The sequence below is a fragment of the Amphibalanus amphitrite genome, unplaced genomic scaffold (assembly GCF_019059575.1).
Source record: "Amphibalanus amphitrite isolate SeventyFive unplaced genomic scaffold, NRLGWU_Aamphi_draft 000276F_arrow, whole genome shotgun sequence".
In the NCBI taxonomy this organism is placed as follows: domain Eukaryota; kingdom Metazoa; phylum Arthropoda; class Thecostraca; order Balanomorpha; family Balanidae; genus Amphibalanus; species Amphibalanus amphitrite.
The window spans coordinates 73,651-101,450 of NW_024881771.1; the positions used below are offsets into that span (position 1 = coordinate 73,651).

Sequence of the window (27,800 nt, forward strand, 5' to 3'; positions counted from 1 at the left end):
CGGCTGATGGAACACCAAAATTTACCGCTCATGAGCGACTGGTCAGCGGCGGCGGCGGTTGTTTCACATGTTTTATTTTTGTTTCAGAGTGGTGCCTCGAGTTAAGCGATTGCGCTTTTGCACCACTCTGCTATCACTTTTATGTTGCTACATTGTGCCATATGTTTCATTGATCATGCTTTATTTCTCGTGTATCTTTTGTTCCTTAATAAACGTTTTGTGTGTGTGTGTGTGTGTGTACGGAAAGCCGGCATAAAAGTTGTTACATGACGTTGTTGACAAGACCCTGGGTGCAGAGACAATTGCGTTGCTAAAATACCTATTTGCATCAGTCGGTTGAATCACGGTAATATCTAAAAATGAACACAAACGCCCTCATGTCAATCGTTTTTTTTTTTTACCACAAGGTACATTTCGATGACACTTTAGACGCTACCACTCATATTCCGTCAGTGCTTTGGTTTTGCACCAAATATTTCGCCCCATGGAACCTCGAAGTCGCTTGGGGCTAGCTTTCTCCCATTCTCGATGAGCTGGCCAAACACGCAAATACGCTGGATTTTGATGAAGAAGCCGGTGGAGCTACTTCGCCGTCTACGGCTGAGTCCGACTCTTCTACCGGGCCAGACGTGCGTCCTGCGACACACCCTACGTGATGGGGACCAGCTTCAGGAGGGGCTGTGGCGAGGATAGCGGCGGAGTTTCCCCGGATGATCGCTATCGAGACTCTTTGCAGAAGCCAGGACACTTCTCTGGGGTCCTTAGTCGCCGCAGAAATCCGGCCGCCGATATCCCGGAGCAGCTTTGACCCTGCTTCTCCGACTACGCCGGTAGTCTCCACTGCTACTGGAGTGAAGATGTAGCGGTCTGCAAGACTGGCGTAGCGCATGCGCTTCAGGGTCTCGGCGGCGGCTGCAGCTGCGCCGGGATCCACTGCACACTTCACCACGTGTGACTTAGCAAACGTGTCAACGCACGTGGCGTCCCCATGTGAGGCTTCGACCGGCACTGAAGGGGAACGTTGTCAGCCCGTCGGGGTGCCTTCCATCTCCTCTGTCTAGCCCCACAGGTTCTAAGATCGATGGTACGCCCGCACTCGCCAGTGCTCGTTTAATGACGTCATTTAGGGCTGCGTGCCGTGGGAAGCGACCGGCGCTCTTCTTGCATGATAGGCCGTGGTGTCCCAGCCTGTCCACAGAGCATCCACATAGCTTGCATTGGTGGGGCTCACAGATGGGCAGGCCTAGTCGGAGGGCTACCGCTATACGAATGGTCTCATCATCAATGTACAGTCCCAGGCTGGGGATTGGAGGTGCTTGCAGCGAGGCTGCAGTATGCGGCATACAAGCAGCACCGAGACGAGCGCGATGTATCTGATTGGCTCCGGCGATCAGGCGGTTAGCGGTGACAGTTGACGCGATGTCGTCCCAGGTCTTTTGGAGGCTGGCCGCCGGGCGTTCTGGAACAGTCTCGATGCCAGTTGCAGCCATGAACTGCTCCGTGGCTGGTTGCAGTGCCGCTAGCTCAGGGCCCGTGAAGGTTGAAGGGCAGATAGATAAGACCAGCGGTGCTGCAGCGGTGAGAGACGACAAGTAGCAGGGCAAAGCGAGAGCGTGCACGGAGCGCACGCCGAGCCCGCCATGCCTCTGGGGCAGTGTAGCCTGCTCCCAGGCCTCGTCTGTCAGTGCCACGTTACCAACTTCCTGGAGCGTGAGGCGAACTGTGCTGTCGATTCGGGATAGCTCTGCAGGCTCCTGATAGGCTGGCGATGAACGTAGGAGATATTGTACTCGCGGGGCAGCTACGTACTTCGATAAGAAGAACAGAGCTGTGTGCCGATCGAGGAGGCGGAGTCGACTGCACAGCAGTTTGATAGTCGTGTGGTCTGATCTGACGGAGTCGCCAAGCCCAGCCTCGTGTAGCGGTGAGCCGAGCAGTGTGAGCTGTTCAGGAGGGGTGGTTTTGATGCCGGCGAGGACTGACGAGATGGTGCTGATGACGCTCTGGCCTTCGGCTGGAGTGCCACCGATGGTGGTTAGCTCGCACTTTGATTTGTTTAGTTCTAGGCCGAGCTTTGGAAGTTCGGTACATAGGGTTCTAAGGTCTTCCTCCACTGTTTCCACTGGTCCTGCAATTGTGGCATCATCTAGGTACCATAAGTTCAATGGAGACTTCAGAGATCGCGCGCAGCCATCTACCACCAAAGCGAAGAAGGCTGGACCCAGTGGATCACCCTGTTGGACTCCACAGCTTGACATGATTTTTTTATAGGATGACGTTATCTCCGAAGTGGAGCGGCGATGGAGCGCAGTAGGCTTGATAGGCAAGCGGGTATACCTCTGGGCAGCGAGTTCGTACCGCATTCAGCATCTGGTCTCTTCTGACCGTGTTGAAGGCATTGGATATGTCCACTTTGATAACCGCTGTCGGGACTGACACATCAGAAGTGAGCACCTCACGGGTGGCGTGGACAGCCGCCTCGCAGCCGAGGGGTGTGCCAACACCCAGCTGAACTGGTCTCAGCTTTGGGCCGATGATGCCGGCCATGTGATGGGCTGCCATGCGACTAGCTAGTCGGCGGTAGACACTACCGATAGCTATGGGTCTCAGCCCTCCATCCTTCTTCCTTAGGGCGCAGAGTGAGGCTCCGAAGAAGCTGTCCTGGGCGTGATCCGGTACAGCACCTCTGAGGGTCATGTTGATAAGATTCGTGTTTTACTTTCTTGCTGCCAGTTTGCGTCACATTAACTTCACCACGTGGTGCCTTATCCTGGGGAGATCATTTGATAAGAATATGCACAGACCCTGAGTGTTCTACATTTACTTTAGTGGTTCGCATTCGCATGTTACGCCAACAAAACGTGCGCAGTTTCGTAGTAGCGGTAAAGATAGGGGAACTGCAGAGTGGTCAGGTTTGTAAGAGATGAACCGGCCATGTCTGGTTTATCCGGTTCTTTCAGGTTTGAAATATGGAAAATTATGCACTAATGAAGCTCCCGGCAGTGTTCCAATCTCACTTGATTCACATCGAGATTGCACCAGCTCAAAACTTGGGCGAAACACTAATTGAGGCGTGAAATATTTCGTATGTAAGTTGCGTACAATGATGACTCGATAATGCTTCCGTGAAAATGATCGATACAACCCTCTCCGCTTGTCTGCCCCCCTCCGTCACTGCATTAGACGGCCCTCCCGTTTACCCGACTTAAGCCCCCACCGTATGTGTCCATAACAGCCCTCCCCTCTCACCTCCAGACGCCGGTGCGGCGGCCGCGGGAGCGTCCGCGGCTCATGTTCCCCAACCTCTCCATGCTGGATCTGAGCGACAATCAGCTGAGCGGCGTGCCTGCCGCCATCCACGAGCTGAGCAACCTGTCGGTGCTCAACATCAGCGGAAACCCCGGTCAGTCGCGGGGAAGGGAGGGGGAGCGGGAGCGGGGGAGGTATAGCGTATGGACGCTGATGGTGACCAGTCATAAGGGACATTTTTCAGTGTGTTGGCTGTGTTGAAATGTAGCTTATGTGTCTGACAAGGGATGGGAGTACGTGCTTAACTGGATGCAGGAACTGATGATTGCATGAAGGCAAGTGAATGAATAGACGGATAGGCTTCACTTACGTACTAGCTTCTTGCGGTATTCTGGCTAGTTTTTTTTTTTTTACTTGTGATGATTAGCCGTGTTGTCACGGACTTCTGACGCCAAATGTCCTTCCACCGATAGACATTTGCGAGTTGCCACCCCAGATGGGTCTGCTCAGTCGCCTATGGAATCTCAACACGCGAGGCTGCTCCCTACAGGAGCCCCTGAAAACCATGATCGACTCGAACAAGTACAAAACGATGGATGTCATCGGCTACCTCAAGGTAAGAAGGGCGGAGGTCATTGCTTCGGCGTCTCTTGTTATGAATGAGAGGTTGTTATTTCGGCGACTCTAAACTCGACCCATCATCTCAGTGAAAGTCGGGAGCGTCTCTGCATCCCAGTCATCTAGAATCTAGGGCCTGTCCTTATTTGTGTACGGTCACGCCTTTTGCGTAGATGAACTCCGGATCATAATTCAACAGCCAACTTTTTATGACCGTGTCTACCTTTGTATAAATTTCTTAACTGACTCGCAAGGACCGGCATTACAACTGTGTGTTTTTCACAGTCGGTTCTGGAGGACGCCAAGCCGTACGCCCGGATGAAGCTGATGATTGTCGGAGTGCAGGGAATCGGTAAAACGTCCCTGCTAGAGCAGCTGCGCGCAGAAGGAACTGGCTCCTACAAGAAACGACCACCAGAGGTTAGTTGTGACGGGTGAACTTGTTGTGCTCTCCCGTCTTAGGTGTTCAGTATTCGTGTTTCCTTAGGCGATGTTTATTTATAGTGTTTGAAAGAAATTCAATCTAGAAAAATAAACCACGGATTGATTTAACTACACGCATTCTGGTCATCATTTCATGTAACTGTATCGCTGTGCAGTTTATATGTTGGAAGCGCAGCCACATTAAATGCGTTCTATGTCCTCAGCACTGGGCGAAGCGGATGGGTAACAAGAACTTTAACCTGAAGACGGACACGGGTACCACTCTGAGCACAGTGGGCGTCGACATCGGGGATTGGGTGTACGAGAAGCGTGTCAGGGGACACAGCTCGCACGGACCGGTCACATTCAGGTGAGGAAACGGAGAGGGTCTTCACGGGTCACACGGGATCGGTGTGGGCTGGGATAGTGTTGCGGGAAGAGGTTGGTTCACGTCGGGTCTCTCTCGATTAGGGATAGGGGGCTGGCTTCGGAACAGGACTGAGTGTTTATGGGGGAGGGGGAGGGGGAGGCTCATGCTCAGGCCAGATAATGAAGTTGTGTGACTAACCTCCTAGTAAATCAAACCTTTTAGCAAGCTGGTTAAGTTGCTTTGTTGTATTTGGTGGTATTCGCCAACCTTCCATTTAGCTATCTGTCTCGTGATGCTCCCTCAAACAAGTGCCAAAGTGTACCGTCACTGTCGCTCAATGCATATTCGTGTGGGACAGGCCATGGAACGGATACACGCCAGTACCTGACCGTTTCAGCACACCTCACCACCAGCTGATCCCATCCCCTCTGTGTGCCAGGACGTGGGACTTTGGTGGCCAGCGCGAGTACTACGCCACGCACCAGTACTTTCTGTCCCGGCGCAGTCTGTACCTGGTGGTGTGGAGGATACCCGACGGGCAGAAGGGCGTCAACAACATACAGCAGTGGCTTGTCAACATTCAGGTCAGTCCCGGCAACGGCGTGATTAAACTTGGCTGCAGAGAAAAGCTTATTGAAGCTACTAAGGTATATTCGCTTTTGTGGTGTTGAAATTTCATTTGCCATGTTGTATGATATATAGTTGCGACAATTTTGCTTTTCCTATATATTGAGATGTGTGCAAGTGCGTAAGTTTTTTTTTAGTCTGTTTGTGGCGTAGCTAGATAGTATGACCGTTCTATAGCCTTGGTATGAGTGGTATGACCCATTACGATCGACTGACCTGGGCTGTGTCCGCCAGGCCCGGGCGCCCAACTCTCCCGTCATCATCGTCGGTACTCACTACGACGTGATCCGAGACCGATACCCGGCCAACTACTGCGAGGACCTGCAGCAGCTCATCAGGGACAGGTCGGTAATGGGGACACTGTCTGGGACAGGTCGGTAATGGGGACACTGTCTGGGACAGGTCGGTAATGGGGACACTGTCTGGGACAGGTCGGTAAGGGGGACACTGGGATAGGTCGGTGACGGGTACACTGTCTGGGACAGGTAGGTAACGGGGACAGTGTCTGGGACAGGTCGGTAATGGGCACACTGTCTGGGACAGGTAGGTAACGGGGACACTGTCTGGGACAAGTAGGTAATGGGGACACTGTCTGGGACAGGTAGGTAACGGGGACACTGTCTGGGACAAGTAGGTAATGGGGACACTGTCTGGGACAGGCCAGTGTGACGGGGACGCCCTCAAAGACAGCTGATATCAGAGTAACACCGAAATACACCTGTTAACACGTACAGTGCTCTGGGCTTTCGCTCCGCTTCTTACACTGTTCACAAAATTTACTTAATTTGTGTGTTTAACGGAGATTCGTTAACACATTTGCATTGCATTGATTAGGCCGATGTTGTGTGACTTTGTATGCGTTCTGTTCTCCGTGTTTCGACTTTCGGTGCCGGTTCACTGATTTATCCGTATCTTATGAGCTTTCGTGACCTATAGTATGACCCGCTGCTCCTGTTTCCGCGCAGGTTCATTAACCTGGTGGACGCAGACAAGTGCGGCCTGCCGCGCGTCCTGGACACCATTGAGGTCAGCTGTAAGACCAGGCACAACATCCGCCTTCTGTGTAACCTCATCTACGACACCGTCTACAGCCTCAAGTCGCCAGGTACGGGACGTGTGGGACAGGCCGGCGGGTGGCCGGGAATGAGAGCTGCTGCAGGGAATGTTGGAATAGGACAGTACTAACAATCAAACATAGTTATCTAGCGGAGAGCCTGGCTAATTAGGACTGAATAGATTCATGACCGGACTAGTTGATGTACTGTATGTCAGATATTTAGATGTTTTTAAAGAGTTGATGAAAGAATGCATTAGAAGAATCAGAAGCCGATCATCCCAATCTTTGCCGTTGTTTGACAGGAAGCAAGGAGCGCCTGCTGGAACAGCGGATCCCTGCCACGTACCTGGCTCTGGAGGATGTCATCACCTACCTGGCTACCGAGAGACACTTCCAGGGTAGGTGAAATAACGTCGCAGAAACATGTCACACCCGCAAGATGGTATTGGTATCCATGGTACTTCTAAGGCCCGGTGCTTCAAGTTTCAACCATAGCCGTGGCCCCTCCCCTCAGGCCGTGATCCAGTGCTGAATGGCGACTTAAGTACCGCACTCTGGTCGGCTGTGACCTGGTGAGTTGACCCCCAGTTGTGACCTCCCCGCAGGTTGGGACCCGGTGCTGACCGGCGAGCAGTGCCGCACTCTGACCTCCCCAGGTCGTGACCTCAGTTCTGATCCTCTCCCTTCAGGTCGTGATCCGGTGCTGACCGGCGAGCAGTACCGCACTCTGGTCAGCTGTGACCTGTGACCTGTGACCCCCTCTCCCCTCAGGTCGTGATCCGGTGCTGACCGGCGAGCAGTACCGCACTCTGGTCAGCCGCGAGATGGCCGCCCGGTTCGACCTGAGGTTCCGGGACGCCGCCGAGCTCAACCAGGCCACCGCCTTCCTTCACGAGAACGGTGAGCGGCCGAGCGGATGACCAAGCCAGCTGAGGAACATCTGCTGTGGCGGCTGGATTTTGGAGCGTGGCTTCGGTCTTCCGGCGAGATTAATTGGCTGATGCTAGGTGATGGCGTCTGTGGTGCTAATTGTTGGGCTGGCCGAGCTGATACATAATTGTTTTTGTCTTGGTTGGATAACCGATTCAAGCGGCACATTTCTTTCACTGGCCCACGACGTGTCTTGCTTGCATGTCAATAGTCTTTATTGCTGCATCTTATTTTTAATTGGGACTACGCTGAGCGAAGTGGAACCTAATCTACAAACGGATGTGTAGTTGATGATGCTGCAGTACGAAAGGATGAAATTCCATAACTGCAAATGATACTCTTACCATCCATAACTGCACCAGCCTTCCGATAGATGTGCTGTCGGCGCCTGAGCCCTGTATACCGCAAGTAATCGACATTGACCCGTGCCTCGTGTGTGTTCACAGGCGTGGTGCTTCACTATGACGACGCCACGCTGAAGGATCTCTACTTCCTGGACCCGCAGTGGCTGTGCGACATGCTGGCCCACGTGGTCACCGTGCGGGAGATCAACCCGTTCGCCCGAAACGGTACGGTGCGGCGACTCAGGCTGGCGGCCACATTAGCTGCGACTGCTTTTGGTGGGAGCTTTGGGCATTGGGGGCCGTCTATTGTATATATATTGGCTACTGCAGTGGCTCAGAGGAGTGGGTGCGTTGGCTGGTTTACTATTTAAATTCGTCACTATCCGGCAAAAAAAGCAATGTATGTTGTTCCGGATTTTCTAACCAGAAATGCTATAATATGACGGATGACTTCATCACCGTCATTGTTAATGCAGGCTGAGGCACCACTGCACTTGCCACCCGTAAAACTAGATATTGGCGGCCTTCGTTTAATGACTAGCCGAAATTCGCTGATATCAACTCACTGTTTTCACATCGTCGATGTTTTTATTGAGCCTTTGTTTGCACTAACCGCATTATTTTCGCATTCCACTCAGTACTGAGGTCTTCCATGACTTGACCTGACCAGAGCTCCCATTTCCGGCACTGCACCGCAGGCGTCATGCGTCTGGAGGACCTTTCTCTGGTGTTCAAATCGTCTACATGCGCGCCGGCCGACGCCAAGTCGTACATCATCTCGCTGCTGGACAAGTTCGAGGTGGCGGTGACCTGGGACAGTCGCACGCTGCTCATCCCCAGTCTGCTGCCCTCTGAGGAGATGCTGCGCGGCGGAGTGCCGGGCATGGACGTGCGGGTAAAGGTCAGAGGTCGAGGTCGGGCCGGGGCGCGCGTCACACAGTCACACGGTGCCGGCAGTGGAGAGATGAGAGACCCTCCGACTAGAGCACTTAATGGGCCGGATAAATCCGCGGACCGGATAGGATTGGATTCTAAATTTGTTAAAAAAGAACGGATATGGGCGGGCCGGATTTGGGAATTGAAGGTTGAACCCGGATCAAAACGGATCAAAATTTTAACATTCAACATTGAAGTTAAAAATTAACCTAATGTGTTAAGCGGCAGCAGAGGTTTGATTAAAGTAATAGGCATCATTTTATGACACTCACTTGTCACAAGACTTGTCTTCAAGTGGATAATGTATGCAATGTATGCATGGTTTTTGGAACCATGATGGTCTATGAGATGTATGGCTGTCTGGTCCCTTAGATTGAATTTGTTAGTCCAGTTTTGGGTGAAACCAGTTATTGGTGAAACGGATTATTACGGATATTTTTTGAAGTTTGGCTGCAATACGGGCCATGGGTGGGCCGGATTCTGATATTCAAAGAAAGGCGGATAATGGGCGGATCTGGATATGACTTGCCGGATATGGGCCGGGCCGGATCCTAAAAAGCCTATCCGTGAAGTGCTCTACCTCCGACTGTGCTGAGTAGTGAGCAGTGAGTGCCGGACGGTCTGTCGGGGTCTGAGACCTCCGACAGACCGTTTGTCGAATCTGTAATGCCCGTTGGAAAAGACTGCTCCATGGAACCTCTCAGATTTTCTCCTAAAGGGGCCTGAGAACAGTTGCCGTTTTTTTCTAATCTTGAGACCTCCCATGGCCCATCACTTTCCGAGGCCTGAGACCTTCGACAATTTTATGTCAGAGGTCTGAGTCGTGTGATGGGCTGTTTCGCGCAGCCTGCAGTGTTAGCATGCCCTCTAACTGTCCGGAGACCTACGCCAGCCGCCCACAAACAGTGCGGAGCCGCCGGAGCGCCCGCCGGCCGTGTTTGTACGCTAGAGTTTGGGGAGTTGGCGCCCTCCGATCGCTCCGTTAGCTCCTTTGTGAGTTTGTCCAAACGCCCTGTGAGACCGGCCCTCCGGGCGTGAGAACTAACACCTGCCGGCTGACGGCTACTACGAATTGTGAGCGGCAGACACCCGTGCGTACTAACTGGTCTTCGGTGATATCCGGCCAAACATGTGTGTCGGCTTTAACAGTATCTGGCACCGTGTTGACTTAACAAACTAATGCGTGCCCCGGCCCTTCCTAGAACCTCTTAGATAGTTGCATGCTTTGTTGTACAGTCGTACTACTCTTTTTTTGCGTTGATTTGCGTGTTTTAACTGCGTTGGCGCTAGCCAAACTTATCTTCCTTTAGCTGTTCGTCTAACAAACTCATCTTCAGATCTAATGATAAGTGCATTTTATTTTTCAACCATCATAAAGCATTCTTGTCAGACGGGATGGAGTATTTTTTATAGGCTTTAGCTTTCAATGCAGTTGTTCCAACTCACATTAGCCTGCTGTAATCGGTGTTCTGTTAGTAAGCACCACCAGGCCGACTTCTGACACCAATGACCATCCCTGTGTATCCGCCTCCTCCTCAGATTCCCGTCAGGTCACGCGGCTGGGCGCTCAGGAAGAAATCCCAGTCTGTGACTGCCTTCCCTTCTGATACCGGGGCGGGCAGCGCTGGTTCGGCGGCTTCCGCCTCTCAGGACTGTGCTGGAGGTGAGTGAGGCTGGGTTAGTGGGCTGCACCGCCGCGTTAATGGGGAATCCTGTCGGTGATGCTGCTCAGCAAAGTTTCAGTTGCTTTATGTATATCCTGACGTTAACGTTGTAACTTATTATATACATTTACCTCATCTTCGTGTGCAGCTGATGACGGTATGTGTAACCTTGCCCTAGTGCCGGCTGTTGTATCACCTAGCCCCTCGTCACATATTGATATTATATCCTCAGCGGTTGTTATGTGTGCATCTCACCACCATGCCTCTATCGCTGCCCCATATTATTTCCACTGCGTCTATCTGCCCCTCTTTTTCCAACCGCCTGTCTTCTAAGTTCGCACCGTGACTGACTGCTCCTCTCATCGTTCTCAGCCGGCCCGTCGGACGGCCACTGCAGTGTGACCCGCCGCGCGGTGCCGCTGGCCGCCGTGCGCCGCCTTCTGCTGCTCACCTACTTCCCCAGCGGGTTCTGGTCGCGCCTGCTGACCCGGCTGCTGGCCGACGACGTCATTGTGGACGTCATCAGGGCCTACTTTCTGGTGCCCAGACAGGTGAGCCGGGTAGGGAGATAGGATAGAAAGGAGTATAGAAGGATGTGAATAAAATGGAGAACAGAGTGATGGGCTTCTATCTTATGTGTCAGTTCAGTCTTTGCCTGACACTTCCCGCTTCCGTCAGGTGCAGCAGGACGCCGTGCTATCGTCCGTCCTGTGTCAGTCAGTGTGTCCAGTGTGTCAGTGTTTGTATCTGACACCTCCCATTCCGTCAGGTGCAGCAGGACGCCGTGCTATCGTCCGTCCTCTGCCCTGTATCAGTCAGTGTGTCAGTGTGTCAGTGTTTGTATCTGACACCTCCCATTCCGTCAGGTGCAGCAGGACGCCGTGCTATCGTCCGTCCTCTGCCCTGTATCAGTCAGTGTGTCAGTGTGTCAGTGTTTGTATCTGACACCTCCCATTCCGTCAGGTGCAGCAGGACGCCGTGCTATCGTCCGTCCTCTGCCCTGTATCAGTCAGTGTGTCAGTGTTTGTATCTGACACCTCCCATTCCGTCAGGTGCAGCAGGACGCCGTGCTCTCGTCCGTCCTGTGTCAGTCAGTGTGTCAGTCTCTGTATCTGACACCTCCCATTCCCGTCAGGTGCAGCAGGACGCCGTGCTATCGTCCGTCCTGTGTCAGTCAGTGTGTCCAGTGTGTCAGTGTGTCTGTATCTGACACCTCCCATTCCGTCAGGTGCAGCAGGACGCCGTGCTATCGTCCGTCCTCTGCCCTGTATCAGTCAGTGTGTCAGTGTTTGTATCTGACACCTCCCATTCCGTCAGGTGCAGCAGGACGCCATGCTATCGTCCGTCCTCTGCCCTGTATCAGTCAGTGTGTCAGTGTGTCAGTGTTTGTATCTGACACCTCCCATTCCGTCAGGTGCAGCAGGACGCCGTGCTATCGTCCGTCCTCTGTCCTGTGTCAGTCAGTGTGTCAGTGTGTCAGTGTGTCTGTAGCTGACACCTCCCGTTCCGTCAGGTGCAGCAGGACGCCATGCTATCGTCCGTCCTCTGCCCTGTATCAGTCAGTGTGTCAGTGTGTCAGTGTTTGTATCTGACACCTCCCATTCCGTCAGGTGCAGCAGGACGCCATGCTATCGTCCGTCCTCTGCCCTGTATCAGTCAGTGTGTCAGTGTTTGTATCTGACACCTCCCATTCCGTCAGGTGCAGCAGGACGCCATGCTATCGTCCGTCCTCTGCCCTGTATCAGTCAGTGTGTCAGTGTGTCAGTGTTTGTATCTGACACCTCCCATTCCGTCAGGTGCAGCAGGACGCCGTGCTATCGTCCGTCCTCTGTCCTGTGTCAGTCAGTGTGTCAGTCTCTGTATCTGACACCTCCCGCTCCCGTCAGGTGCAGCAGGACGCCGTGCTCTCGCCCTGTGTCAGTCAGTGTGTCAGTGTTTGTATATGACACCTCCCGTTCCCGTCAGGTACAGCCGGACGCCGTGCTATCGTCTGTCCTCTGTCCTGTGTCAGTCAGTGTGTCAGTGTTTGTATATGACACCTCCCATTCCGTCAGGTGCAGCAGGACGCCGTGCTATCGTCCGTCCTGTGTCAGTCAGTGTGTCAGTCTCTGTATCTGACACCTCCCATTCCCGTCAGGTGCAGCAGGACGCCGTGCTATCGCCCTGTGTCAGTCAGTGTGTCAGTGTGTCTGTATCTGACACCACCCGTTCCGTCAGGTGCAGCAGGACGCCGTGCTATCGTCCGTCCTCTGCCCTGTATCAGTCAGTGTGTCAGTGTGTCAGTGTGTCTGTATCTGACACCACCCGTTCCGTCAGGTGCAGCAGGACGCCGTGCTATCGTCCGTCCTCTGCCCTGTATCAGTCAGTGTGTCAGTGTCTGTATCTGACACCACCCATTCCGTCAGGTGCAGCAGGACGCCGTGCTATCGTCCGTCCTCAGTCCTGTGTCAGTCAGTGTGTCAGTCGGTGTGTCCAGTGTGTCAGTCTCTGTATCTGACACCTCCCGCTCCCGTCAGGTACAGCAGGACGCCGTGCTATCGTCCGTCCTGTGTCAGTCAGTGTGTCCAGTGTGTCAGTGTCTGTATCTGACACCACCCGTTCCGTCAGGTGCAGCAGGACGCCGTGCTATCGTCCGTCCTCTGCCCTGTATCAGTCAGTGTGTCAGTGTTTGTATCTGACACCTCCCATTCCGTCAGGTGCAGCAGGACGCCGTGCTATCGTCCGTCCTCTGCCCTGTATCAGTCAGTGTGTCAGTGTCTGTATCTGACACCTCCCGTTCCGTCAGGTGCAGCAGGACGCCGTGCTATCGTCCGTCCTCTGCCCTGTATCAGTCAGTGTGTCAGTGTCTGTATCTGACACCTCCCATTCCCGTCAGGTGCAGCAGGACGCCGTGCTATCGTCCGTCCTCTGCCCTGTATCAGTCAGTGTGTCAGTGTGTCAGTGTTTGTATCTGACACCTCCCATTCCGTCAGGTGCAGCAGGACGCCATGCTATCGTCCGTCCTCTGCCCTGTATCAGTCAGTGTGTCAGTCTCTGTATCTGACACCTCCCGCTCCCGTCAGGTGCAGCAGGACGCCGTGCTCTCGCCCTGTGTCAGTCAGTGTGTCAGTGTTTGTATATGACACCTCCCGTTCCCGTCAGGTACAGCCGGACGCCGTGCTATCGTCTGTCCTCTGTCCTGTGTCAGTCAGTGTGTCAGTGTTTGTATATGACACCTCCCATTCCGTCAGGTGCAGCAGGACGCCGTGCTATCGTCCGTCCTGTGTCAGTCAGTGTGTCAGTCTCTGTATCTGACACCTCCCATTCCCGTCAGGTGCAGCAGGACGCCGTGCTATCGCCCTGTGTCAGTCAGTGTGTCAGTGTGTCTGTATCTGACACCACCCGTTCCGTCAGGTGCAGCAGGACGCCGTGCTATCGTCCGTCCTCAGTCCTGTGTCAGTCAGTGTGTCAGTCGGTGTGTCCAGTGTGTCAGTCTCTGTATCTGACACCTCCCGCTCCCGTCAGGTACAGCAGGACGCCGTGCTATCGTCCGTCCTGTGTCAGTCAGTGTGTCCAGTGTGTCAGTGTCTGTATCTGACACCACCCGTTCCGTCAGGTGCAGCAGGACGCCGTGCTATCGTCCGTCCTCTGCCCTGTATCAGTCAGTGTGTCAGTGTTTGTATCTGACACCACCCGTTCCGTCAGGTGCAGCAGGACGCCGTGCTATCGTCCGTCCTCAGTCCTGTGTCAGTCAGTGTGTCAGTCGGTGTGTCCAGTGTGTCAGTCTCTGTATCTGACACCTCCCGCTCCCGTCAGGTACAGCAGGACGCCGTGCTATCGTCCGTCCTGTGTCAGTCAGTGTGTCAGTGTGTCAGTGTTTGTATCTGACACCTCCCATTCCGTCAGGTGCAGCAGGACGCCATGCTATCGTCCGTCCTCTGCCCTGTATCAGTCAGTGTGTCAGTGTGTCAGTGTTTGTATCTGACACCTCCCATTCCGTCAGGTGCAGCAGGACGCCATGCTATCGTCCGTCCTCTGCCCTGTATCAGTCAGTGTGTCAGTGTCTGTATCTGACACCTCCCATTCCGTCAGGTGCAGCAGGACGCCGTGCTATCGTCCGTCCTCAGTCCTGTGTCAGTCAGTGTGTCAGTCGGTGTGTCCAGTGTGTCAGTCTCTGTATCTGACACCTCCCGCTCCCGTCAGGTACAGCAGGACGCCGTGCTATCGTCCGTCCTGTGTCAGTCAGTGTGTCAGTGTGTCAGTGTTTGTATCTGACACCTCCCATTCCGTCAGGTGCAGCAGGACGCCATGCTATCGTCCGTCCTCTGCCCTGTATCAGTCAGTGTGTCAGTGTGTCAGTGTTTGTATCTGACACCTCCCATTCCGTCAGGTGCAGCAGGACGCCATGCTATCGTCCGTCCTCTGCCCTGTATCAGTCAGTGTGTCAGTGTTTGTATCTGACACCACCCGTTCCGTCAGGTGCAGCAGGACGCCGTGCTATCGTCCGTCCTCAGTCCTGTGTCAGTCAGTGTGTCAGTCGGTGTGTCCAGTGTGTCAGTCTCTGTATCTGACACCTCCCGCTCCCGTCAGGTACAGCAGGACGCCGTGCTATCGTCCGTCCTGTGTCAGTCAGTGTGTCAGTGTGTCAGTGTTTGTATCTGACACCTCCCATTCCGTCAGGTGCAGCAGGACGCCATGCTATCGTCCGTCCTCTGCCCTGTATCAGTCAGTGTGTCCAGTGTGTCAGTGTTTGTATCTGACACCTCCCATTCCGTCAGGTGCAGCAGGACGCCGTGCTATCGTCCGTCCTCTGCCCTGTATCAGTCAGTGTGTCAGTGTGTCAGTGTTTGTATCTGACACCTCCCATTCCGTCAGGTGCAGCAGGACGCCATGCTATCGTCCGTCCTCTGCCCTGTATCAGTCAGTGTGTCAGTGTGTCAGTGTTTGTATCTGACACCTCCCATTCCGTCAGGTGCAGCAGGACGCCGTGCTATCGTCCGTCCTCTGCCCTGTATCAGTCAGTGTGTCAGTGTCTGTATCTGACACCTCCCATTCCGTCAGGTGCAGCAGGACGCCGTGCTATCGTCCGTCCTCTGCCCTGTATCAGTCAGTGTGTCAGTGTCTGTATCTGACACCACCCGTTCCGTCAGGTGCAGCAGGACGCCGTGCTATCGTCTGTCCTCTCCGGTCCGGCCGAGTGGCGCTGCTGGCAGACGGGCATCGAGCTGAAGTACGCCGACACGACGCTGATCAGAATACGGGAGCTGCTCGGATACCTGCGCTACTCACCAGACTACAGGAAATTCAGGTCAGCAGTCAGCACGTATTTAAATGTTTTCGACCCGCGAGAACTGGTTGTTCATTGTGAAATATAGGAGTCGCAGCGACATCCCATTGAAAATTACATGGAATGCCCCAAAAGTCAGTCATTCAATACCTTCAAAAAAGTTTGATAAAAACAGACTTCTTCATAAGAGTATAAGTCGTGCGAGGTCCCGATTTTCGACAGTCTCTGTTTAGTAAATAACATCCCAGTTCGACGTTACGGCGAACTGGGATGCTATTAGACACCTTATAGTTGCTAGTGCCAGCAATATGCTCCGATCTACAATGCTCGGTGCACTTACATTATCAAATCAAAACCTGCAAACTTCAGCGTGCCTTCTCAGCCAGTCAAGCCTCGCTGTTTCATTTCTGTCTAACCTCCTGATGTATCCTCCCTCCCGTCCCTCCGTCACCACTCTGACCGTGTCGCCGCCTTCCGTCAGGCTGCTGGCGCTGCAGGAGGAGCAGTGGCAGGACGTGCTGACCTCCAGCGCCGCCATCCTGGAGGTGACGCTGCCCAACGAGACCATCATGATCCGCCGCTCGCTGCCGGACGACGCTGACGACCCGGCCGCCTTCGGTACGGGGCACGGTCCGTGCGGTACGGGGCACGGTACGGGGCACGGTCCGTACGGTACGGGGCACGGTCCGTACGGTACGGGGCACGGTCCGTACGGTACGGGGCACGGTCCGTACGGTACGGGGCACGGTCCGTACCCGTGTCAGGGTTACGGTACGGGGCGTGGTCCGTACCGGTGTCGGGGTTACCGTACGGGGTACGGGGCACGGTCCGTACGGTACGGGGCACGGTCCGTACCGGTGTCGGGGTTACCGTACAGTAGGTCTACTAAAAAAGTCCCCCGCTCCAGAGGCGGCCGGCCGGCCGAACCCCCGGATGCCAGCCCCGACTCTATTGCGCAGGCCGCGGCAGCGATACCGGCGACACGGGTCAGGTCGCGGCGCCCGGCGAGTGGGTCAGTTGGCGGCCGGCCGGCCGTGGAGTGAGGACGCCGTGTGTGGGGCGCAGAGATGCCGCAGTGCAGAGGAGGGGGAAGATAGTGACTCTGCACTATGCCGGAAATGATGCCTTTGTGATCTAAATCAAACACCTGCAGACGCAGTGCATATCCTCCCTCGCCCCATTCCTATTTTATCACAATCCTTCAATAATCCGTAATGACCATTCAACGCAAGCAAGCAAACAAAACAACCCGTTTAGCGGCGACATCATATCGGATAAAAAAGCGACAGTGATGATTAAAATGGACTTAGCGCGAGGGCAAATCGAGGGGTATATACTATATATGTATCACATACCGAGTATTTTATTCCCATCTAGCAAATCAAGACTGGGGATCTTGTCCAACAAGTCAGCGGCCGTTCTAGACACAGATAAATGCTTTGTTTTCGGTCGCATCATTATCTGCAATAATTCGAAGCGATGTTTAACCCTCGCCGGCCGAGAAGAAGAGGTCAATGCCGCCACCATGTATTTTTTTTTTTTGCGGTAGCTCAAAGCACACTGATGATAGAAGGCTGACATTTCATATGCCTTGCATTTGATTCAAGCCGGATCATTTGACATCAACCACGTTTTCAGGTCAGGTCACTGAACCATGGCGTCTTAAGTAAACCTCTGCACGGTTGTCGGTTATAAAATGATGTAAATCCGCAATGCACTTAGTGTCATATAAGCATAATAGGGAAAACTGTTCGTCTTGGCGTCGGAATTGATCTAAAATTATACCTCAACTCTCAAGCACTTCAAATCGTGACTTCATACATTCTTGGCAAGGTCTAATGCTTCACTTTTGCATTGTTCACCTTGCGTGACGTCATTTATGATGTCACTAGGGTGATAGGAGTGCTTCGTCAATAACTCCCGATCAAAATGAGCTAGCCAGTCGGGACAGCCATCAATGGACTTTGCAAGACTTGCCAAATCAAATGTTATGCAACATGTCCTCCTTTCAACAGATTCGTTACCTGTGTTGCCCTAACATGACATTGACCTCAGGTAAACATCCTAAATTGCTTCACCTAAACAAAAAAGCATGTAAATCGACGCGTCTGAGAACAGAAAACACGATTGTATCGAAAGGACGATAATGCGACAATTTTTGTGATTATTTACCAAAAAAAAACGATCGGATGCCTTGGGGCCCTTGACCTGCTCTTAGAGGTCACTGATATTTTAAAATGGGGTACCAGTCGCTGCGTCACGTAACGAAGCAAGCGCTCGTTTTTTTCCGCGAGGCTCTAGCAGCTAGCTCAATTATAGGAGCTAAACATGCGGTTGGGGGATCGCTCCCTTCTCACTCACTATTTGGCCGGGATAGTGTTTGCAATTATTGTTAAAATCTAGCATTTTAAGATTTCAAATGACCCATTTTTCCCGCCCAAGTCTTTCAATTCAAGGTCATAACACCAGGACACGTCAAGTGACCTAACCTCAAGGAAAGTTCCTGTGCTCATCAATCTAAATACACCGACTAACCGATCGCATTAGAACTTTCAGCGATTTCAATGGGCAACACTATACCTATGTATTTGAAACGTTTACTTTGCAACTTTGACATTGTTGACAGAAAGGCCGGGTCAATTTGGAGATCGTTTAAGTCAATGGGAGAAAATTGAACTGCGCTTTTTGGGACGGAACGCATAATAAACACTCTGAAAACATGTGGTGTTTGATGAGATACAATACTAAATGAGAAAATTGTTTGTTTTGTTGGGAGCCATCTTTTTCGGTCTGAAAAGGCCCTTGCAGAGCTATGACATAACTATGCTCTGGTGTAGTAATTAGGTTGTGCGAGCCAGCGACAGTGATCTGCGGAAGCGAGACTGTTCCCGTGGGACGATTGCCCTGTCGGGACGGTCCAGCCGTCTCCCAAACCGTCACCACGAAGATAATTATTTGTCCTGGAATCAGACATGTGCATGGATCCGAGAAAATGGATCTGAGATCTGATCCCACGGATCCTGATCTCGGATCCGTGGGGATCATAGATCCAGCTCTTTAATTTATCGAGAGATCCGTAGGGATCATATATCCGAGTCTAGTATTTTTGCTTGAGATCCAGTGGGATCACAGATCCTCATTTATTTTTGGTCAACACAGAAATCCCAAAGATCACTCGTTGCAACTCACAAACGTTCTTACTTAGTGATTTAATGTGATAACACGTCATAATCCATAGTTTTATGGCACTTATTGACATAGAAACACTTGGAAACCTGGTTCCAAATGTTATGCATGGTGGGATCCACTCAGATCAAAGATCCATGTTCTTGGTTTATCGTCAGATCCTGTGAGATCATAGATCCAGGATACTTTTTTCACGCCGGATTCTGTGGGATCATAGATCCGAACCTGCAATTTGCCTCGAGATCCACTGAGATCATAGATCCATCACTCGGATCCGTGCACATTTCTGCCTGGAATTGATCTGACATCAACTACAGGTTGGCTAGCGGGGTGACCTCCAGTCCAGAGAGGGAAGCATGAAGACTAGGGGCGATGCGGATTGTTTTTTTTTTTTCCTGAGGATAGCTAGGACGGAAGGAATCTAGCACCCTTGACCCTTCCTTATACTGAATATATCTCAGGCTGTTAAATCTCCTAAGCGTTTTTTTTTCTCGACATCGTCAAGGTGTCATTAATAAAAATATGAAATCCGGGAGGATAAATTAAATATAGAAATTGTGGCCAACAGAAAATTATCAGTTGCGTTCAACATACTCGTGAGAATGATCACACACCCAGCCTACATGGAGCCATATAATAATTATTTTTGATAGACATGCTTAAGTTATGAAATCATCTAAAGTTCCACGATACGGACCTAATATCCTGCTATGCATCATGACCATTTCTGGTCAGGTCATGTCTTTGAACATAGGCCAAATTTTTCAAATGACCTTTAAAGATTAACTTCTGATTCATTCGAAGCGTTTTGATAAGAGGAACACGAGGCTGGTAAAATTAATTTCGAGTAAGTTTTAAGCTAAAAACTTGTAGGTGTTTGTGGAAAAGCAAAGTTTTCTCATAATACCAATGGTGACAGTTGCTGTTATTTACGTGCTAAGCCGTTCACCTTAATTAAATCCGACAATATTATTCAGACATAGCGGTAAACGAGCTGATTGTTGTGTTAGGTTAGGCTCGGTCGATTTCAGAGTGGGAAGGATGACAGGAATTAGGGGGAGACAGGGGGCCTGGGCGGTGTTTCACGGCCCCACGCTGCAGCACGCTGCGCTGCGCTGCTGCATTGTTGCGGCGGTTGATATGAATTCGGCTCCACGCTAGCGTTGCGAGCTTCCGAGTCTGTTGATGTTTCCATGGAAATTGGAAACCCAATGCACCGGTGAGCGCAACGCACCCTGAACAAGCAAAATTTTACCACCGATGACCTCTGGTGACATGACCTCTGGTTCTGACCCGATCTTAAATTGGCTTAAGTATTTTTCTTCTTCTTTTTGCTACTTTTGACGCTACTTCGAATGCCACTTAAATGCCCAAAGCTGAGTTATAAGATTGATGCTCAATCCCCATTTCCCCTCCAACAGAGCGTGAGAGTCTAGGCATTCCTGTGGGGCACGGGCTAACAATGACTATCTCTATAATCATTGTGGCCATGAACATCTACTGCCATTGTTAAACACCGGTTTCGCTGCGCTGAGCGGTGGCCGTCCCGTTTGTTGGGTTCTACAGCTGGCTGGCGGAAAGCGTTACCGGCCGCCCGTCCACCGCCCGCGGGCCGGACCGAGCGGTCCCGCTGACCCTACCTGACCTGAACCCGGCGCGATATGGGACAGGCAGACGGGGGTTCGGCTCAGCGAAGGCAGCGCCCACTGGTGCTGGGGACTTTTTTAATAGACCTACTGTACGGGGCACGGTCCGTACCGGTGTCAAGCGGGAGGGGTGGTGGCTTGTTGATGGTTAAGGTGGTGGTGCGCATGGTGATTATGTTGGTGATTATGTTGGTGATGGCGTGACGGTGCTGGTGATGTTTTGGTGACATTGCTGCTTATGGTGGGCTGATGGTAGCTAATTAATGCTAGTGTTGAGCTGAAAGTCTTGGTAAATATTGTTTAACTGGAAAAAGGATGCAATTATCACATAGATCCTAAGTAGTCGGCCGGCTGCTGCCGCTTTTACCACATACAATGAGCTCAGTTATCACGACCAGTAATTACTGTTACCTGTTATGATGCCCTATTGCTGTGATCTGTTACCGTGATCTGTTACCGTGATACCCAGTTACCACGGCCATTTGCCGTGACCTGACCTCGGTCTCCCCTGTCCAGGTATTCAGTCGGCAGTGCTGGAGCCCAACCCGGAGTGTGCCTCCAAGCTGCTGGCGGTTGCCGTGGACCACATCGACACCCTGCTGGAGGACTGGTACCCCACACTAGGTCAGTGAGCTGAACCGGGAGGGGGGGGGGGGGCAGACACGATACGGGAGGCTTAGATCTTAGTCGTGGCAGATACGAATTTGTGATTTTTGTATTTGTGTCAGGCTCAGGTAAGGGCAGGAAATCCTGTCATAAGTGGACTCTTCTCTGATATTTTTTCATCGCATGTGTTCTTCACTTTCGTCTAGGCTATAGTTTTGCTCGCATCCTTTTCGCCCAGTCTGCGCGTTCCCACTTCCAATGACAGCCGCCGTCCACCTCCCCTGCCGTCGGTCCCCGACCACTGACGGCCTCCGACCCCGGTCCACAGGGACCCGGTTCGTGCACACCTCCGAGGGCCGACTGCTGGTGACCCGCCTGCTGCCCTGCCCGGCCTGTCTGCCCGCCGGCGGCGACCAGGACGACGGCCTGGAGCCGCCGCCGGCGCCGCCCTCCCCGCCGCCGCCGCCGCTTCCCGCCGACCAGGTGAGCGGGACGTGCTGACCGCGGTCTTAGCTACACCCCCGGGGGTTTGGTGGAGTTGGGTGACTGTTTCGGTGCTCCACGGCCCACCTCCGTGCCCTGCTGCGTCGTCGGCGCCTGCCTAGAGGCTGTAGCTTCGTCACTTGGTACTCGGTGGTCGGGCAAACAGGATATTTTTATCTGTTGCGGCGTTGAGTCTGCCTGAAGCGCTCGAACCCGTCGCCTCTCCTTGGTTATTTACAAGGATAAATAAGTTGAGTTGAAGGGGTGGCTTAGAGTTAGTTGTTTGACGTGCTCGAACTGCGCGCCGGGTCGTTGGACAGACATTATGGGAAGTTCAGTGAGTGCTAGCCGGTCGTGCGATATTTAGGTAGGCGATTACTGTAAGTAGGTTTAAAGACGCCCGCGAGTGGAAGGGACGATCAGTCATCCGTTTTTGACTGTTACAAATAGTTCAAACGGTTCAATACCGATTGAACCTCGACAAGCGCTGATTGTTTAGTAACTACTTTCTGTTCAATAGGTTATATTATTCGATAGTTTTGATTAGTCTTGAAGGCTTCCTCGGTTAATGTGGAAATAGGAATTCATTGCATGGTAATCTGGGGCGTTTGTTTTAATCTGTTCAATATGCATTCATCTGCTGCGCCATTTAGACCCTGTTTGACTCTGTCTCGCCGACGGCCGTTCGTTCGGCTGTACCCAGCCGCTGGGTTTATTGTGGCTCGTCTATCCTGTCTGTGTGCTATAATCTATAGGGCGACTGGCTGTTGCTGTCCGTGTATATTTTCCCCCTACCGCCGTCTATCCCGTGCTCCCGGTTCTATGCAACAGTGCTGTTCCAATCTTTGTTTTATTATTATCACCGATATTTTATCAGGTTGACCGGCCGTCATCCTGCTATAGGACAGATTTGCTGCTGCCCGTGTTTCACCCCTATTGTGACCACCACCCGTCTGTCCCTGACAGGTCGAATGGCTGTTATAGCTGTGTTATGCTGTTACCACTCACCCATGTTTCCTATCCCTCATAGGACGACTGGCTGCACTGCTGGGTTTTACTGTTACCACTCACCTATCTCGTCTCTCCCTGAACAGGTCGACTGGCTGTAACTGTGTTACCATTCACCCATTTTGTCTCTCCCTATACAGGACGAATGGCTGTAACGGTGTTTTGCTGTTATCCCTCACCTATCCCGCCTCTCTCACTGATCCCGTCTCCCCGTTTCCAGGACGACTGGCTGCCGGAGGTGGTGCGTCAGCGGCCGGCCGCCGACCCTGCCGAACACTCGGACGGTGACAGCGGCGTCGGTCCGGACAGTACGCCCTCCAGCCGGAACCCGTCGGCCCAGGGCTGTCCGGAGGCCGGCGCGCCGCCGCCGCCGCCGCCGCCGGCCGAGCCGCCGCCGCCCCCACCCACCGTGTACGCCTTCCTGGTGGAGGAGTGTATCCTGGCCAGCTACAGCAGCCGGCACGTGGAGTGTCCCAGTCACGGGCCGCTGCTGCTGGCACAGGTGGCGCCCGACACGGTGAGGGAGCTGCGGTGGAGGAAACGGAGGGAGCGCGGGAAAGGTGGGGATGAGAGCGTACGAGTGGGGTGCAATGACACGGAATCGCTTCAGAGCGCGATGAGGAAGTTAAGTGCGGTGTGTCTACAAGTTTCGAGCGCTACCCAGGAATGATAAGTGATGCATGTTTTTTAACATCAGCTGTGTGTTTTATATTTGCATTCTGTCATTGCTGGTTTATGTATTACGCATTATTATCTTCTGGCCAGCATCGACTCCTTTTATTGTTTTTCACTTCAAAAATTGCCTCCGTTCAAATAATTGTCTGAGCCGGCCAGCCAATCCCATTTTCCCGTCAGACTGTCTACCACTAACGCGCGCCCCTCCGCCCCGTCAGGTGTTTCTGGACGTGGGTGAGCGGCGTCTGATCCGCCCAGAGAGCGTCCAGCGCGGACCTATGCTGGGCCGCGGCGCCTTCGGCTTCGTGTTCCGAGCCTCCTACCGGGGACGCCACGACGGCAGGTATGGTGTGGTGTGGTTTGTGAGGTGTGGTATGGCGTGGATTGACGTGGTGTGGTGTGTAATTGTGGAATGGTGGTATGGTATGGTATGGTATGGTATTGCGTTATATAATAATATGGTGTGGTGTGGCATGGCGTGGCATGGAGCTGCGTCGAATTTTGTTAGTTATGCGAGGAGGAAGTAGGAATGGTTCATTGCCTCTGCGTTGCAAGATATGCTCATTGCTCCGTATAATGAACAGGAAATATGTTTCAAACTTATACGATGACTTGCGTGGGATGTGGTGTGTCCTTGAAGTTAAGACATAGTGGTATTTGTTAGGATACGTTATATGGCGGATCATCCGAAGACACGCGGAAGACATCATTTACGTCAAGTTAATTATTCGCTTATTACACTATGCAACAGTCATTTTGTTCCTGAGTAATGACCGATTTTTTTTGGACTCATTGGGTCCCATTATAACCGAAATGGGCATTTGTTTTGATCTGAAAATGCTTTTCCGGTTTTCAGAGACGATTTTCGATTTTTGGCCCCGAAATTCGGTTTTTGGCCCACTGTGTCCGGTGTAATTGAGTAATCGACTCGCGGTAACTTTCATCGCCCTTCCTATGCCACAAGCTTTCGAATGATATCCGGTTTTGCATATTTGCGTGTAAAAATAACGTCATAAATCTATGTTAACCCTCGCACGACCAGGCCATTTCTCATAACACGAACGACCAGGGGGGGTTACGACCCCCCCTGGCGTTTCGAAACGGAAGGTCGTAGAGCTTAGCGGAAAAAACCAACGGATTGCTCTCAACGAGATCTCGCGATTGGTGGTATATTTTTTGGTCCTAGGTCAACATTTGACCTACTTTTGACCGGTCAAAGGTCAAATTTTCGGAAAAATAGACTTTTCTCAACTTTCGGCGGCGATTGCGGCAAAACGGTGGGAGATATCGACTTGAAACCTTCACTATCGTGTTCCTTGATCAATTCTCTATCGTTTGGTATGTATTTCGTTTCCCTAGCTCTAAAAATGGCGCGTTGGGAGCGCCGGAAGTCGGCAAGGTCACAGTCGGCGGCAGAAATTCGAAAAATCAAAATTTAAATTTTTGAAATCTGATTGTATTTTTGGATTTGGGAGGTCCATTTGCTCCCTATAGAAGCTAATATTGCTGCATATTCCCATTGAGGTGACAAGAATTAGCAAAATAGTGGTTCGGGCGCTTTTCAAAAATAGTACCGGACGCTGTTCCTCTTGTGACGTCATAGCTCCGTGACCTGACCTGACCCGGTCAAATTTCTTATACCATATGATAGCCAATACTTGCCCCAACATGCATGGGAAGTTTCATCACGATCCATCAACCGATGTCCGTACCACCGGCAGGAAACCTCGGGCGTTGGCACTCAGTTTGTGAAAATCCGGCCGGAGGCTGTACCTCTTATGACGTCATAACTCCGTGACCTGACATGACCCGATCAATTTTTTTTCGGCAAAAGATGCGCAAAGGTTGCCCCAGAGGGTATTGAAAATTTCAGCCCGCTACGACAAGCCGTTTAGCGTGCACTTCGAAAAAACGTCAGGGGGGGGTTGATACAACCCCCCCCCCTCCTAGGCGTTCTAGGGTTAAAGTAAGAAAATATTGAAATTTTGTAAAAATTTGACATTTTTTTCGATTTCATTTCAAAATAGAGAAAAAACTAAAGGCCATATCCAAATTCTGAGCCCAGTTCCTTGAAGAGCATTCAATTTCCGTTCGGAAGGTACTATTTTAGTGCATTTTATCGGTTTACCGTGGCGTCCAGATTGAGTCACTTGAAAAACGGGCCCCCAGCCATTTCCATGACAATATGTGTTCAGTGTATGAAGAATCATTCTAACAAATGGAGGTACAGATCAAGATTCTGAGCGACAGGACTGCTCAAAAGTAAGTTCCTGCGTGTGACCCGAGGTCACAAGGGGTCAACAACATGACCTCAGTTAACCCCTCGTTGATCCTATGGCGTTAACATACGTTATCAGATTAATGCTATGTGATATGACTTAGGATATGTGTTTAGGTTAACTCAATCTGGACGCCACAGGAATCCGATAAAATGCACTAAAAAGGTACCTTCCGAACGGAAATTGAATGCTCTTCAAGGAACTGGGCTCAGAATTTGGATAGGGCCTTTAGTTTTTCCTCTATTTTGAAATGAAATCGAAAAAATGTCAAATTTTTACAAAATTTCAACATTTTCTTACTTTAACATAGATTTATGACGTTATTTTTGCACGCAAATATGCAAAACCAGATATCATTCGAAAGCTTGTGGCATAGGAAAGGCGATGAAAGTTACCGCGAGTCGATTACTCAATTACATCGGACACGGTGGGCCAAAAACCGAATTTCGGGGCCAAAAATCGAAAATCGTCTCTGAAAACCGGAAAAGCATTTTCAGATCAAAACTAATGCCCATTTCGGTTATAATAGGACCCAATGAATAAGAAAAATTCGGTCGCTTTCCAGGAACAGAAAATGTTTCATTTTTTGTTGCATAGTGTTATAAGTCAGTATTCAAAATATGTTGAACTGCGTAAAACTCGTCTAATGCTTCACGTGGCAAAGCTGCACCTCATTTATTCCGCGTGTAGCGTGTTCTCATTTATGTGTGCTCGTCAGGTATATGGACGTTGCGATGAAGATGCTGCAGCCCAGCGATCCAGGAGAGGATGCGCGATCGTCAGCAGTGGCTGCCTACAAGGTACGTACGAACAATGTCGGCGACGGCTGTCTAATCACAGCTAATACGACGATAATATGAGACCATTTTCCTGATCCCACATTACGTTCAGCTGAAGGCACATTTGTGAATAATGAGGTGTCGCACATAACTTCGCTGTTTTTGCTTGCCGGTTCCCATATCCAGTTTATTTTTCTCTCTTCAATGACAATGCCGGCAGTCATAGGTTCTGCGCACTGTTGACCTTTCTTTGATGTGCCTACATGTAAAGGTTATGAGCGCTCTGCAGCCGTGTGCTTACAATATATTAAGCACACAGTCTGTAGAGCGGCATATATTATATGCCGTCTGTGCGCCTGCTCGTCCGTGCGTCTAGCCGTCCGCGCGTCTAGCCGTCCGTATGCCTAGTCGTCCGTATGTCTGACCGTCTGTATATCTGACCCTCCGTGTGTAACTCTCTGTGCCCCGTGTCCACAGGCTGCCCAGAGTAAGTGGGAGCGCGACCCGCTGCAGTACGCCTGCAAGGCCTACTGCACGGCCCGGCAGGAGCTCAACATCCTGGTGACACTGCGACATCCCTACATCGGTGAGGGAGCCGGCGGTAGGACTTCGCAGGGACAAAAGACACAGAGGGACTCAGACGGAGGTCTATGGGGGTGATCATTGGCTCGGATGAATGACAATGTATGCTTTAAAGTGGATAACTCGATCCGCCTGCCGTTTGAATGATGCTCTAGCTTTCGCGACTTGCATATTAAACAGCTCATTAACCTTCCAGGCGGTGAGGGGGGGGCATTTTTTTTTTTTTGCCCCCATCCCTTAGTTTTTTTTTCGATATATCTCGAGACCGCTGCGCCGATCGTCACCAAACTTTCAGTACCCTCCCGTGAATAGCTATTGCACATTGTGACCAAAAAATTTCCAAAACCTATGATAGGTTGGACGCTAATGACGTCAGAGTGACGTCATTTCTGCCATTTTCGACCCATAAAATGGTTTCGCGAGAAGAGCTGTCAGGCCTACAGCTTTAGAGACACAGAAAAATATTTCAGACATAAAAGGTGTAGAATTTAGAGGGCTACAAAATTGCTATCTCGGATTTTTTAAACTTTTGGATTTTGACCCTTAAAAAATGGATTTTTTAAATATAATAGCCGAAAAATCCAAAAAGTTTTTTTGAATTTCGAAAAAGCGGAAGATATGTGATAGTACCTACCGCCTTCTATCTACATACCAAATTTGAGATCGATACCTCTTTTTTGGCCAAGTTATAGCGAAAAAAAAACTGTTCAAAATTGATGACGTCAAATTTTTAAACTCAATTTTTTAGCAATTCTAGACCTCGTAGCGCAAAACAAATAGCTGCATCGAGCTGCATCGAATCAATACCCATTTTATGCAAAAATATCAGCTTTAAAATTTGACCTTTTTTTGACCTGACCTTGACCTGACCTCCACCAGAAAGTGACCTAAACCGTACCTGATGGTGTTATAACCAACACCATTGAGTTGGAAATGAAAACTGGCCATAAAACATGCATCTCACAATATTAGTAAAGTTGGGTTCATGTGGTGACCCTTGGTGACCTTTGGTAACCTGACCTGTGACCTGACCTGGTATGACCAGTGACCTCTGATAGCAACATATGTACTA

The 27,800-nt window shown here is 51.4% G+C and overlaps 1 protein-coding gene across 1 annotated transcript in view; it reads left to right on the plus strand.

The window, feature by feature from the left end:
• Window positions 1-27,800, plus strand: part of LOC122387188 (leucine-rich repeat serine/threonine-protein kinase 1-like) — a 105,321-nt gene that overhangs the window by 61,487 nt on the left and 16,034 nt on the right. Inside the window, exons 17-37 of the mRNA XM_043377118.1 lie at window positions 3,256-3,403; window positions 3,723-3,865; window positions 4,153-4,287; window positions 4,515-4,660; window positions 5,100-5,244; window positions 5,522-5,631; window positions 6,253-6,392; window positions 6,647-6,742; window positions 7,116-7,244; window positions 7,721-7,843; window positions 8,317-8,513; window positions 10,094-10,217; window positions 10,591-10,769; window positions 15,348-15,505; window positions 15,966-16,102; window positions 20,833-20,940; window positions 21,251-21,405; window positions 22,634-22,930; window positions 23,307-23,431; window positions 26,086-26,167; window positions 26,624-26,732. Coding sequence (XP_043233053.1) covers window positions 3,256-3,403; window positions 3,723-3,865; window positions 4,153-4,287; window positions 4,515-4,660; window positions 5,100-5,244; window positions 5,522-5,631; window positions 6,253-6,392; window positions 6,647-6,742; window positions 7,116-7,244; window positions 7,721-7,843; window positions 8,317-8,513; window positions 10,094-10,217; window positions 10,591-10,769; window positions 15,348-15,505; window positions 15,966-16,102; window positions 20,833-20,940; window positions 21,251-21,405; window positions 22,634-22,930; window positions 23,307-23,431; window positions 26,086-26,167; window positions 26,624-26,732 — 2,986 coding nt within the window. The remainder of the gene's footprint in view (window positions 1-3,255; window positions 3,404-3,722; window positions 3,866-4,152; window positions 4,288-4,514; window positions 4,661-5,099; window positions 5,245-5,521; window positions 5,632-6,252; window positions 6,393-6,646; window positions 6,743-7,115; window positions 7,245-7,720; window positions 7,844-8,316; window positions 8,514-10,093; window positions 10,218-10,590; window positions 10,770-15,347; window positions 15,506-15,965; window positions 16,103-20,832; window positions 20,941-21,250; window positions 21,406-22,633; window positions 22,931-23,306; window positions 23,432-26,085; window positions 26,168-26,623; window positions 26,733-27,800) is intronic.